Raw genomic sequence first — 12,777 nt, 5'->3', positions numbered from 1 at the left:
TTGGAGCTAAGGATTACTACTACTCCCTCCCTTCCTAAATATAAGTTTTTCTAGAGATTGCAATATGGACTACGTACAGATGTATATAGGCGTAGTTTAGAGCGTAAATTCACTCATTTTGCTCCGTATGTAGTGTACATTGGAATCTCTAGAAAGACTTATATTTAGGAACGGAGGGAGTACTTGGAAAAGCAATCCAACTCCTTGTCTCACCACAATTTTTTTTTATTTTTTTTACGAAAATTACTACAAATTTATAGACATGAAATAAAAAATAAACCAGGCCAAAACAAAGCTAACATACCTCCAACATCAATCCTACATTGCATGAATCAATAACCAATAAATGTTGCCAACTTCCCTAGAGTATAAAGTGTTTTCTTTTTGTGTGCGTGTGCAAAAATCACCACAAATTTGTCAGACATAAAATAAGAAGTGATCAGGCCAAACAAAACTAACGCGCCTCCTCCTACATCAATTCTAGTACTACTACTACAATGCATGAATCAGCAACCCATAAATGTTGCCAACCGCCCTAGACAATAAAATGGGTGGAATGCATGTACTCCCACAAGTCACAACCACACACACACACAAAAAAAAAGACGTTCTAGAAGCTCATGAAAAAGAGGATACAAAAACAAACATGGATTGGAGCAGCAGCAACAACCAACTGTTCCAGCATGCAATTGATGTGCTTGCTTGCTTGCTTGCATAATCTGCATGGCATGGCATGCCCCCATTCAATTCCTCTCTTTCCCTTCTCCCTCCCGTTCCATGTGGAATACGGGTCCTGCTAACTAACCTAAACCCATTGAATAGCCACGGGGTTAGGGATGCATTAACTTGTTTCCCCCCAGATGATGATGATGATCATACGGTGCGGCGCGCTGTGCTCACCCGAAAAGGAGGCCAATCGATGCTCTCGTGTGCTGCTGAATCTTCCATCCTTCTTCTTCCATGCCAGGATTCCTATCCACCATTTATTGTTGCCTGTACATCCAGGCTGAGCCGCCCTCGATGTAGAGGACACTAGACGGCTGCGGTGCGCCCGTGGCCTTCCAATTGTGTAGAAATCATAATAGATTGTGCAGTTTAGTTGTGTATTGGTTTCCCTGGTTGTTACTCTGATAGTATTAGGGAGTAGTTGGTCCAGTTGGGGGGGTTTCCATGTCTGGACTATATGCCTAATAATATCTTGAGTTTCCCTAATACTACTGCTTGTTTGTTACATACATGCCTCTTGATGCCACAGTTTTTTATAGACAACTAATTTCGGTCAAGGATGTATTGGTAAACATGACTGCAGGAGCATCACCTGTGTTGTGGATGAATTGCGGCTGTCGGAGGACAATCTGATGTTAAACAGGACTGCAGGAGCATCACCTGAAAGCATGGGATGTTCATTCATACACAGACGAACTCTGGTGGCGGCGCAAAGTGTTGGTGGTTTCTGGATAATTCTCCCCATGCATCTGAAAAAAAGAAAGAAAAAGGTTCAGAATCAGTACATGATTCATCAACTGCAAGATCAACAAGATGGCATAATTCAATGACAGTTGACACTTGACAGTACAAGGGTTGGTCGAAGATCCTGAACCAGCCAATGCAACAACGTTATTAAACCTACAGGTTGCATCAAACACCATGACTTGACAAGTAAATGGAGTTTTTTCTCTTGACAATAAAAAATTCACTTGATTTTTAAGAACAAAGGACCTGCTCAAGTTCGATTAGGTGTTAAGAAGCATCACAGGGTACAACCTGATAAAGATTCCGTCTGCATGTACACTCTACATATGGTTAGACAGTAGCATTGTGTAGCGGTTGTATTGAGATTTTAGCAGCAGCTTCAGGCACAAGAGTTAAAGTGTACAGAATTACACAGTACAATAAAAGTACACCGATGGACAGTTCAATTTATAGAGAAAACTTGCAAGTGGCGATCCACAATACTGTATCAGCTGCCAAGGTGTGGATTACAACAGTCAGCTGCTTGTCGTTCCCCACTCAACAAGGTCAGAAAACATATATGGATACCTTTGTTCTGTGGATGTTACTATTGTAGCTGAGCACAGGGTTCTCAAGAAATATTTCATACATTGCCACAGAAAAAATCGGTATTAATCCACTAGTATAATGTGCTCAAATACAAAGTGCTCTCAGCTTCTAAGGGAGGTTTGGTCTTGCCCAAGTACTGTTGCTGAAACAAGCACAACAAGCTATCTCAATGTCAAGACCCAAACATCTATGCAGGGCCAGTACTGATCAGTATAATGTGCTGAAATATGACAAATGTGATGAAACGATTACATTATGTGTTGAAACTTCTAAGAGATGCATGTCACAAGCACAGTAAACTATCTCAATGTCAAGACCCAAACATCAATACAGGGCCAATACTAATCCATCAGGACAATGTGCTGAAGTATGATAAATGGGATGAAACTATGGCATTATGTGTTGTAACTTATAAGAGATGCATGTCAAAATGAAAGAAGCCAATAACACTTCAGTTATGAACATAAAGTTGTGAATATACTTTTGGCCCACTTGCCAAACTGGTTCGAGACTATGCTGCAAAATCTGATATGGGTCAGTCTCGGCAACCATACTGCCGGTTGCAAAAAAGCAAAAGGGAAAAAACATTCTGACGGTTCCTAAATGAGTCACCGAGGAGGTGTCCTTCACATTTTCCAGGTATATGGACATCTTAGGTCCAAGTATAACTCAAGTCACAAATTTATTTTTATTTTATTCTGAATGCCTTAGCTTAGAAGGGGAGCCTTAGCGCAGTGGTAAAGCTGCTGCCTTGTGACCATGAGGTCACGGGTTCAAGTCCTGGAAACAGCCTCTTACAGAAATGTAGGGAAAGGCTGCGTACAATAGACCTAAAGTGGTCGGACCCTTCCCCAGACCCTGCGCAAGCGGGAGCTACATGCACTGGGGCTGCCCTTTGAATGCCTTAGCTTCATGTTTTTCAATTACAAGTGTGAGCCTCAGTTGTAATATTTGCTCCCGTGAGGGCTCAAACCCGGCTGAGTGGGAGCACTAAACAATGCCCCTACCACTGAGCTAGCACTCAGTCCACACTGGCATTATCAAGTCATCTCAAAACACTGAAGTGCCTAGTTTCATGCATACACTATTATTAACATAAAACCTGCAAAAAAGTACAGCTCCGCCCCTTGTTTGTAAGGCGTCCTGCTTTAGACGCTTAAGCGATAGGGCGCCCTGGCAGCGGCCTTAGAAATATGTCCGCTTTAGGCACTTAAGCATTTGCTTTAGGCGCTTAGGGGCCGCTTCGGCGTCAGAGCGGTGATGCTCGCCTTAGGTCGCTTTACCGCCTTATAAACAATGGCTCCACCATCATACAACCTATAGTTGACATTTGACAGGCATTACAATTACAGTTACTCCTATTCAACAGAACAGCATGGAATCCACTACTCTACCCTTCCTTGGTAGAATAAGCTTACTTGATACTTCTTTTGGCAAGTTGTCGGAAGCAAATATCATCTCCAAGAAGCATTACTTCCAGAGACTGGGAGAAACAATATAACATATTAAGACGGAAATAACAGGACCCTTTTTTGACTAGACTGAACAGAGAAAAGATAAATTACTTTTTGTGAGGTCAAGATATGTCCCAGCATCTTGGATAACTTTTCACCATCTTTTGTCATGTACCAAGCTGTAAATTTGCATGGAGCTTCTACATATAACCCAAAATATAAGCTACTACCTCTGTCTCTGAACTGCAAAAACATCTTATATTAAGGGACAGAGGGAGTATGTTTATCTAAGCAGCAAGCAGCCTGCTGGTGAGCATATTGCCATATCGAAACTGTCATTCTACTTGCTAGTAATTCAAGTCACTAATATGTTCTTTTTTTATTCTGAATGCCTTAGCTTCATATTTTTCACTTACAAGCGAGAAACTCAGTTGCAATATTTGCTCCTGTGAGGTCTCAAACCCGGCCGAGTTAGAGCACTAGACAATGCCCCTACCACTGAGCTAGTGCTCAGTCCACACTGGCATATCAAGTACAGTATTACTAACATAAAACCGGCAAAAAAGTGCAGCTCCACCATTATACAGCCTATAGTTGACATTTGACAGGCATTACAATTACAGTTCCTATTCGGCAAAACAGCATGCAATCCACTAGTCTGCCTTTCCTTACTGGAATAAGCTTACTTGATATTTCTTTTGGCAAGTTGTTGGAAGCAAATATCATCTCCAAGAAGCGCATTACTTCAGGGGACTGCAAGGCAGGAACAATATATAGTATTAAGAAAGAAATAACAGGACCTTATTGTGACTTCACTGATAAAAAAGAGAGAAAGAATAAATTACTTTCTGTGAGGTCAAGATATGTTGGAACTGAATTCCCAGCATCTCCGATAACTTTTCACCATCTTTTGTCATGTACCAAGCTGTAAATTTGCATGGAGCTTCTACGCATAACCCAAAACACAAGCTATGTTTATCTAAGCAGCAAAGCAGCCTGGTGGTGGGCATGTTGCCGTATCGAAGCTATCCTTCTACTTGCTAGTGACTACATATATCAAGTTCACAATGCTTGTTGCAAAAGAGTTATGTACTGGTGATTCGGAACTGAGGAGTATTAGCACATGGCCACGTATTATAGTCTTCTTAGCCTGAACCTCCGCATGAACAACTTCCGTCCCTAAAATGGTGGAATTCCTTGGTGTCCCTGACAATTATCTCTCTGCGAACTATCTTAGAAATCATACTCAATATACCGTGACAGCTCTGGCAAGTGTACTGGTTCTTTGTGACAAAAATAGAGGTGCCAGGTGTGGTATTGATGAGACCAAAAGCGACAGCTAGTCTTTCACTGTGGCCACATAAAACGTCATCCTTGGATACTTCTTTATCTTCTAAAGAATAAGATTCAATAGGATCAAAACCAGATGCTTTCATCCTCTCATATATGCTATGTAGAACAGCATTTATTTCTTTGATCTGCGGGTGCGATTCATCACCTGTAAGAAATGCATGAATATCTCCTTTAACCTCAACCCAGCTACACCCATAGTCTTGCTCCAATCCCTTCTCTCGCATGGTTTTTCTCACTCTAGCCACTTCAGCCCATTTGCCAGCATCAGCATATAAATCAGACAAAAGAACATGATATCCAGCATCATTAGGTTCCAACTCAAGGACAAATTTGGCAGCAAGCTCCCCAAGTTCAGTATGCCGGTGTATCCGACATCCGTTCAACAAGGCTCCCCATACAGCAGCATCTGGTGTGATAGGCATTCTATTTATGAAGTCGTAAGCTTGTGTTAATCTCCCAACACGGCTCAGTAAATCCACCATGCATGCATAGTGCTTGAGATTTGGAACAATTGAGTATTCCTCAGTCATGCGGTGAAAAAGTTCCCAACCTTGACTAACCATTCCAGCCCTACTGCAACCACACAATAGAGCAACGAATGTAACTTCATCCGGATGCTCTCCAGTTTCTAGCATCTCGTTGAAGAATGATAAAGCAATATCTCCATGTCCATGAGCAACAAAACCAGCAAGCATGATATTCCAAGATACAACATCCTTTTCACCATGCGCACTGAACTGTGCCCAAGCATAGCCTGTATGGCCACATTTCACATACAAGTCCAGAAGAGCATTGGGTACATAACCTTCAGATGCCAGACCTCGCCTTAAAACATGTGCATGAATCTCTTTACCATACCTCAAAGATCCAGTAGCAGCACAAGCAGCAAGAGCAGCGATGAAAGTAACAGAATTGGGTTTTACATCTGCCAGCATATGCCGGAAACAGAACAGAGCCTCAAAGCACTTATGGTTAAAGCAAAAGCCCGCGATCATTGAACTCCATGATATTACATCCTTTTCAGGCATGTACTTAAAAACTTCGATCGCTTTATCAATGTGCTTGGACTTTGCATACATTTCAAGGAGTGCATTTGCAACTACAATGTACCTGATGAATCCCCTGCTCGTAGCAATCTCATGCAGCTTGATTCCAACATCTACTCGCCCCAAGGAAGCACAAGCAGCAAGAGCGCTTGCTACAGTGACATCATCAGGACTAACATTATTTACTTCCATCAGTGCATACATTTCAAGAGCTTTGTCTGGGAAGCCGTTTTTCTCATACCCTGATATCATGGCTGTCCATGACATGGCATCTCTGGTCTCCATTCTTGAGAATATCGTGCATGCTTCCGCCATCCTCCCAAGACTAGTATACATCTGAATCAAAGAGTTGCAGTACGCAACATCAGTGGCAAAACCTCTTTTTACTGCTAACGCATGCATTTCCTTTGCAAATTCAAGGTCAGACAGCAATCCGGACGCAACAGTCACGCTGGTTATCGTCATGAGATTCGGCTGCACCTCATTCTCCAGCATGTTCAGAAATAACTCCAGCCCCGCCTCCCGCTCATGATTCTCGAAATGCCCAGCAATCATGGCGTTCCAAGAAATGCAGTCCGTCAAGGCCATACCGTCAAACACCTTCCGTGCAGCCCCGACGTCCCCGCACTTGGCATACATGGTCACGAGAGCATTGAGCACGTCGAGCTCGACCCCGAACCCAAACCTCAGGACATGGGCGTGCACCTCCCTCCCCATCCTCAAGTCGGGGACGCCCCCGCAGGTGCGCAGCACGCAGGGGAAGGTGTAGACGTCGGGCCTGACCCCGGCCCAGAGCATCCGGTGGTACAGGTCGAGCGCCTCCTCCAGGAACCCGGCCTTGCCGTAGCCGCCCACCATGATGTTCCAGGAGAAGACGTCCCGCTGGGGCATTTTGGCGAACACGCCCCAGGCGTGCCACGACTCGCCGAAGCGGACGAGCATGCTGAGCATTGTGTTGCCGAGGCGGAGGCCGAAGGTGGGGTGCGCGGCGTCGGCGTGCTCGCAGGCGCGCATCCCGGCGTCCGCGGCCCGGCGCCACTCGCAGAGGTGGAAGAGCGCCACGTAGGCGTCCTCGTCGGGCGGCTCCGGGGAGGACTCGAGCAGCCAGAGCGCCTGCGGCAGCTGGCCGTGCACGCAGAGCGCCCGCAGCGCCGCGCTCGTGTCGGAGGCCGCCGTCGACGAAGGCGGCGGCGGCGACGGCGAGACGGCCACGCGGGTGGTGGAGGAGGAGCTGAGGCGCCTGCTCCGCGGGGCGAGGTGGCGCGCGGCGGGCGGGGAGCGGGGCGGGGCGAGGAGGAGGAGGGGAGGGTTCGGTCGCGACGTGGCCGTGGGCGGAGGAGGCATTTTGGGGGGCGGCGGTGGTGGAGGACGAGGAGGCGGCGGGCATGGCCCCGGGGTTTAGCGGAGGTTTGGGGGAGGCGGTGGCGCCATGGTGGCCGCTTGCTTCCGTAGCGCGAATGGATAAGCAGCCGGCTGTGAGGAGGGAACCGAGGTGATTAACGAAGCTCAGAAAAAAGGAAAGTTAGCGGTCACCCGCTGGAAATCCCTTTTCAAAACCTTTCCCCATGCTGGACAGCTACCCCAGCCCCTCTCATAAATTTGAGATTTTAGACTTTATGCAATCAAAGTTTTATAAAAGGATAAATTGTTGTCTGACCTGGGCGGCACCCGCTACGATGCCCTCGCTCGGCATGATCTGCGTCGTACCACATCCGCCATGACCGCGAGGGGAATGTATCTGGTGCACCAAGGCAATTGGTGCTACCGGTGCACCGATCGCCTGTTGCACATTCAAAAATGTTTGAAAAAATTCGAAAAAAAATAGTGTATCGACACAACATAAGTGTATGTTGTCACAAAAATTCAAATCAAAATTCAAAACAATGCTCAAGATACAAAACTGACAAATTTGACCTCAATGTGCTAATGGGCCAAAACTGAAGCTCAACTTGTATTATGTACGATTCTGTGTCAAATTTATTATTTTTGTATCTCGAGCAATGTTTCAAATATTGATTTAAATTTTTGTGACAACGTACATTGATGTTGTGTCAATGCACTAAATTTTTTTCGGACTTTTTTAAACCTTTTTGAATGTGCAACAGGCGATCGGTGCACCGGTAGCACAAATTGCCTCGGTGCACAAGATACGTCCCCTGACCGCGAGCTCTAGAGTGGCGTGTGAGAGCCTCTCGGCGGAGCAGAAGCACGAGTTGGCCGGGCTAGCGGCCGACTGGTAGGCTCCTCGTGCGCGGCGGACAGATGCTGGCTTGCCAGCGAGCTCGCCGGAGGTTAGTCACGAGGACTAGACGATGGAGGAGGTGTCCGACGACGGGTCGACGCCCCCGCCCACGCTCAACGCTACCATGGCAGAAGAGTGGCCGGCGACGGTAGTGTCGGCATTCCGACAAACGCTGGAGGGCCAATGCTACAACCTTCGAATCCTCGACGAGCACCGGCTAATAGGGGGCAAATCACCGGCAAGTAGGCGAATGAAAATGTCATCACGACCATGGTCGCGGAGGATCCAGGCTTCCTGGATGTGCAACGGGCCTTGTACCAACGGGCCTTGTACTCTCCATCTCTTCCCATCCTACAACTTCATTTCGCAAGGCTCACGGCCATTGAGCTTGCCGGACATGGGGAAGACAGGCCATGGAAAACAGACGCCTCCATGGCTGGTGAAGATTTAGACAAGGTTAAAAAAGTGTCGTCCTCTTTTATTTAGTTAAAATATATATGTCGACAATGTAATGAAGTTGGTCCAGTTTAAAGGAAAATCATTCGGTTTGCATGAAAATTGTCCGGTTTGTTCAAATTCCGTTTGACATGTATGTGATGTTTGAGGTACATGATTGGATGATCCGATCCCATATCAGTGTCTGTGGACTTATACCGTGTTCGTTTTAGGTGTCGCATCGGAGATGCCCTTAATTAGTGGTCATCCACTGGGAAGAACATAGTCAATGTGGCATGCTGGAGAGCTTCTCCCAACCTAGGGGCGGAGCCAATTAAGGACGCTCTCCACCAAGAGAAATTTGATTCTCCCCACTAATCCCTAGCGGATCTTGTTACTCTTGGGTGTTTGAGCTTCCTAGACGGTTGAGGTCACCGTGGAGCCATAGTCCATTGTGGTGAAGCTTCGTGGTGTCGTTGGGAGCCTCCAATTAAATTGTAGAGATTGCCTCAACTTTGTTTGTAAATGTCCGGTCGCCGCCTTCAAGGGCACCAATAGTGGAATCACGGCATCTCGCATTGTGTGAGGGCGTGAGGAGAATACGGTGGCCCTAGTGGCTTCTTGGGGAGCATTGTGCCTCCACACCGCTCTAACGGAGACGTACTTCCCCTCAAAAGGAAGGTACTTCGGTAACACATACTCGTCTCCACCGGCTCCACTCTTAGTTATCTCATCCCTTTACTTGTGCAAGCTTATTTAGAAACATTATAACTGTGCACTCTAGGAGGCTTCTCACGCCCTCACGATTCTGGACCATTTGATCTATTCTCGGGCGTTTTTTGGTGGTTGGATCAGCTTCTCAGTGAAACACTTCCCGCAGCTTTTTTTTTGAGACAAACACTTCCCGCAGCTGGGCTTGACCCTCTGATCGCCATCTCCAATGGGCCGCTGCTCCTGGAACAAAATCGGCGTTCTCTGATTAATTGGGGCCGCGGGGGGTATGACTGAAAAATAGCCTGCGGGCCTAGCATTTGACAAAGCCCACCGAGCAACTCAACCGTTACTGGAGATGGCGATCGGTATGCTCAGAAGGAAAAAAACATCCAGTCCAATCTAAGAGAGACATGGCGATCGAGCGAACGGAAGATCGCCCTCTTGATCGGCCGGACAACGTGGAGCGAAGCAATGCGGGAGTGAGGATGTGGATCTCCTTGCACACCTCGGCAACTGAAGCGGTAGAAACATGCGAAAAAAGGGACCGCGGAATCAGATCGATGGACGATCTGCCGGCATTGAAGAAAGCATTCAAGTATCTGTTCATGGTTGCCTTCATAGCGGTTGATGTCCGCCACTCGCGGTGTTGATTAGTGGAGGTACGTTATTGCTTTGGCAGCCTACACCTGCTTGAGTTCGTGCGCCTGTTTAATACGTATATAATTATATATCCGTCGCCTCGTGCTCTCCCGTTGTTCGGGCAGCAGAACCAAACATCTCCTCCACCAACCATGTGGCCTTCTCACTATGGGTTCTCATCATTATTTCAAGCTTCCTCTTGTGCAGATCCGTCCATGTCAATCTGGCATCCTTCTGTCTTCTCCCTTGTTTGAGATTTCTTGACGCACTTTCTAATAATCTCTTGAGAGAGTGTTACCATTAGGGCCTGCCAAGTGTTTGATACTACTCTACTTGTTTTGGGCGATCGAATCTGTTTTTGGACTGTCCTTCAAGTCCAGGTTACACCTTCCCCTCTGCCCCTTTTAAATCTCTCTTTGGGTTCAGGTTGATGTGAGTTGAGGTAGTTCTGGTAGCAGTTGGCGTGGACCAATTAACAGGCACTACAGCTACTATTTGCTATTTCCATGCACTTTTTTTAATAATATTAGTTACTTGATGAATCATGTGGTTATTCCGGTTATGACTTGTGAAAGGAAAATATTGAGCGTGCTACTGAACATAAAGCAGGTGAGCATTCTCTACTATATTGACATTTAGACCTAAAATAGTTTATGAATTGATTCAGGTACAGTTGAAAATTCCGTGAAATGTCACCATGGGTGAGAATAGCTACTGCATAAAAAATGCACAGCCACTGAAAATGCATATACATTTTGTAATGCTCAATTATTGTTACTGTAGAGTTAGCCGAGCTTAGACAGTAGATTACACATTAGCAATGTGTAGCTATCTGCTCAAAGAATATTACTCCATTTGAAACTATTACTAGAAGTATATGCTTTTTCTGACAGAGGTCGAAGACATATTTTGGTCTTTTAAAAAAAGACATATTATGGTCATACTAATCTATTTGCATCGTATTCTTCTACATGTCATGAGACAAATGTTTACTTTTTGCCATATAAAATTTATTTTCATTCTACTAATATGTGTTAATGTTATATGAAAATTTTAGCCTCATATGGTGCATTATTATGCCATCCTGTGTCCAGTATGTGACCGGTGATAGTTATCATCTTTTTTATTATATATTCTGAGTTTCTGACTATATTGTCCATCTTGCAAATGATATTACCTGCTCTATTGGACTTTCTCTCCTGATTGTGAGCTTTACTTTTTTGTACGTGGTGCAAGGTGCATCAACTGCTGATCGGTAGAAAATCCAGTTTGGATCTTAATTGACTTGTGGGAGTCACCCCTTTCCCATGATGACCTATTTTGGACAGCCTAAATGGAAGAACTTGTGGCTACAGATCGACACGGCTCCTTGTACCACACATGTTAGTGTCATTTGATTTCCAACCTAATTAAATTCCTTCTTTAGGAATCTTCGTCCATGGATGTAATGCTCTCAACAATCGAGCAGATTGTTTATTATTTTTTGCTGTTGAAGATGGTTGTCATTCGGGTATAAACCAGTGAGGATTTCATGGCTTTAAATCAACATTTAAACTTTTTAAAATTACATGTACATGTTTGTTTTCTGCTGTTGATTGTCATCTTATTAGCAGTTTCTTTTAGTGATACTAGATTGGTGTGTATGTTTTCATAACAAGCCAATTTGTATTGACCACTTACGAACTGACTGATGGTACTAATCCAACCAAAATCAATAAAATTCATATCTCCTCTGCCAACAAATAGGTAATATAAATAAATTGGGATTGTGTACGTCGCAAAAACTCCCTTCCAATACATTTATCAAGTACCCATTAAGAGTCTACATTAAGGCCATTACATTCTTCAGGGGCGGAGCCAGACTGAAAATTACCCGGTGTCCACATAGAAGAACACATGTCTACATGTCATACAATAAATGACCTACACACTAAATCAATGGATTTTTATTAGGCAAGTGCAAATTGGACCCGGTGCCAGTGACACCGGCTAGCTGTACATAACTACGCCCCTGACATTCTTGCAAAAAGCTAGGTCTAAGTAACTGAGTAATGTAACGGTCGAGTTTTTGCAAATTTAAGTTTCATTTTTCTTTTGCCCCTATGGCCCTGTATACAAATATAATATTATGTAACTGTCAAAATAGACGGGTGCGGCAATGCGCGCCGGCGATGATCTAGTTTGTGTTATATCCTTGCTTGCTTGTGTGCTTTTGGTTGTTGCATCATATAGGTTGTCCACCTAGCTGCATATCTAGACAATCTACTTTGATGCAAAGTTTAATTTGGTTAAGAAAAGCTAAAAATTGTTAGTTTCCTATTCACAAACCCCTCCCCCCTCTAGTCAACTATATCGATCCTTTCACTTGCATTTTGTAAATAAATTGGTTGAATTTTCAGAAATTTCAATATGAACTTCCAACAAATCATAATAAAAGATAAACAAAATCTAGGTTGAGCTTCCAAGAATCATGCCACATGAATCTAGGTTCAACATTCACAAATTTCAACACGAACTTCCAACAAACATGACAACAATATTTTGAAACCAAGCTTTCATAAATTTCATCACGAACTTCCAACAATCATGGAACAAGATTTTTGAATTTTAAATATGCACTTCAAGCAATTATGACTCCTTTTTCACGATTGAGCTCACTCCAAGATGAGTTTTTATTTATTTAACAAAAGAGTTAGCTCCCATAAAATTGAACTTCCAACATTCAAATTTAGCTTTCGAAAAAAAAAAGAATCACATGGTAGCCATATTTATACAATTTTGAGCTCTGTGTACTTCATGCAGTTTCAAAAATACGACTCATGACTTCAACAAT

General features: G+C 44.5%; 1 protein-coding gene across 4 annotated transcripts; it reads right to left on the bottom strand.

Annotated features, from left to right (window-relative positions):
- Nucleotides 1-262: 262 nt before the first annotated feature.
- On the bottom strand, nt 263-7,377 carry LOC119349663 (pentatricopeptide repeat-containing protein At1g15510, chloroplastic-like). 4 transcript variants are annotated; one of them, XM_037617748.1, is made up of 6 exons: nt 4,361-7,377; nt 4,202-4,268; nt 3,627-3,758; nt 3,480-3,544; nt 901-3,378; nt 264-805 (listed from the first exon to the last, which is right to left on the bottom strand). In XM_037617748.1, exon 1 carries the CDS (start codon nt 7,256-7,258, stop codon nt 4,661-4,663), a length of 2,598 nt encoding a protein of 865 aa, XP_037473645.1. In that variant the 5' UTR covers nt 7,259-7,377; the 3' UTR covers nt 264-805; nt 901-3,378; nt 3,480-3,544; nt 3,627-3,758; nt 4,202-4,268; nt 4,361-4,660. The 4 variants fall into 4 exon arrangements, with proteins under 4 accessions (XP_037473643.1, XP_037473645.1, XP_037473644.1 ...); XM_037617746.1 differs by having other exon boundaries at nt 263-3,378; XM_037617747.1 differs by having other exon boundaries at nt 264-3,378; nt 3,627-3,715.
- Between the last annotated feature and the right edge of the window lie 5,400 nt (nt 7,378-12,777).

This window comes from Triticum dicoccoides, chromosome 1B (genome assembly GCF_002162155.2).
Source record: "Triticum dicoccoides isolate Atlit2015 ecotype Zavitan chromosome 1B, WEW_v2.0, whole genome shotgun sequence".
In the NCBI taxonomy this organism is placed as follows: Eukaryota; Viridiplantae; Streptophyta; class Magnoliopsida; order Poales; family Poaceae; genus Triticum; species Triticum dicoccoides.
Note: the sequence above shows the minus strand (reverse complement) of the source record. Positions and strands in the feature narration are given on the sequence as shown.

What these genes read in the sequence shown, in the direction of transcription:
- LOC119349663 (XM_037617746.1), bottom strand. Translation starts at nt 7,258, where the DNA reads ATGCCTCCTCCGCCCACGGCCACGTCGCGACCGAACCCTCCCCTCCTC.